Source organism: Meleagris gallopavo, chromosome 6 (genome assembly GCF_000146605.3).
Source record: "Meleagris gallopavo isolate NT-WF06-2002-E0010 breed Aviagen turkey brand Nicholas breeding stock chromosome 6, Turkey_5.1, whole genome shotgun sequence".
Taxonomy (NCBI): Eukaryota; Metazoa; Chordata; class Aves; order Galliformes; family Phasianidae; genus Meleagris; species Meleagris gallopavo.
The window spans coordinates 44,805,380-44,806,680 of record NC_015016.2 but is presented as its reverse complement, the minus strand read 5'-3'; the positions used below and the strand labels follow the sequence as shown (position 1 = coordinate 44,806,680).

Here is a 1,301-nt window from a genome sequence, read left to right as displayed (position 1 = left end):
TAAACCTCTGGCCCCAAAGTCTCTTGTTAGCATTCTTCTTTTCTTTCCTCGGAAGTTCAGTAGCCTTTCTAATTGTTAACTCATAATTTGCTTTGTTGGTCTTTCTTCCCTTCCTGTAACAATCTAGATTTATTTTATCAGGCCAGCTGGTGTGTGCTGTAGCATTACAACTACATTACACGTTCTGTCAAGTGTCAGAAATAGTGATGAATGCTAGTAGTATAATTAGCAACAATACAGGTTTGTCACCTGCAGAGAGATAGTTTAGTTCTATGACAGTGGGTTTATTACATTTTAGAGAAATGCTGAAGTGCTTGTAACATTGTTGGCTATTGCTTGACATTGTAAGTAAAATTTTAATAGATACTGGTGATTTACGTTAAAGAGTAGATGCAATGTTTTCTGAAACTTTTAAAGAGGTTTTTTTGCATCAATTTTTTTCCTTTTCATTTGAGCTAGCTACTTTAAACAAGAATGAGTGAATTTATTTCTTATTCTTCTAGATGAAATTATGCAAAAGGTTAAAGATGCTGGATTTACTATCTCAAAAATTAAAGAAGAAGCTTTAACTCGTGAAATGGCTACACAGTTTTACAAGGATCACGAAGGAAAACCCTTTTTTGAAGAGCTGGTGACATGTATGACTGAGTAAGTAACTAACTATACAGTACTGAGTTATGTAAAGTATGCATCACATCTTTGAATGTACAGACCCAACAAAACAACCCCCTATGTGGGCTGAAGATTTTATACTCTGTTATTTTCTCTAGCAAGTTCAATCAGTTTTTCAGTGTTTTATGATTACTTTTTTTGCATGAAGTGTCTTTCATTTAAAATGAAAATTTACAATTCTCTCCAAAATTATGGACAGTAATTATTATTTTCACAGAATCACAGAATCACAGAATTGTAGGGGTTGGAAGGGACCTCTAGAGATCATCGAGACAACCCCCCCTGCCAAAGCAGGTTCCCTACACCAGGTCGCACAGGTAGGCGTCCAGGCGAGACTTGAATATCTCCAGAGAAGGAGACTCCACAACCTCCCTGGGCAGCCTGTTCCAGTGCTCCGTCACCCTCACCGTGAAGAAGTTCTTACGCACATTCGTGCGAAACTTCCTATGCTGCAGCTTATGTCCGTTTCCTCTCGTCCTGTCTCCACGTACCACTGAAAAGAGACTGGCCTCACCACTATGGCCGCCACACCTCAGATATTTATAAACCTGGATCAGGTCCCCTCTCAGTCTTCTTTTCTCAAGGCTAAACAGACCCAGTTTACTTAGCCTTTCTTCATAGGGGAGATG

General features: G+C 38.9%; 1 protein-coding gene across 9 annotated transcripts in view; it reads left to right on the top strand.

The window, feature by feature from the left end:
• The window catches only part of NME8 (NME/NM23 family member 8), a 21,887-nt gene that overhangs the window by 16,154 nt on the left and 4,432 nt on the right, over positions 1 to 1,301 (top strand). For all 9 annotated transcript variants that reach the window (XM_019616637.1, XM_019616639.2, XM_019616640.2 and 6 more), the window contains one exon: positions 504 to 648. In XM_019616637.1, the coding sequence (XP_019472182.1) occupies positions 504 to 648 (145 nt within the window). The remainder of the gene's footprint in view (positions 1 to 503; positions 649 to 1,301) is intronic.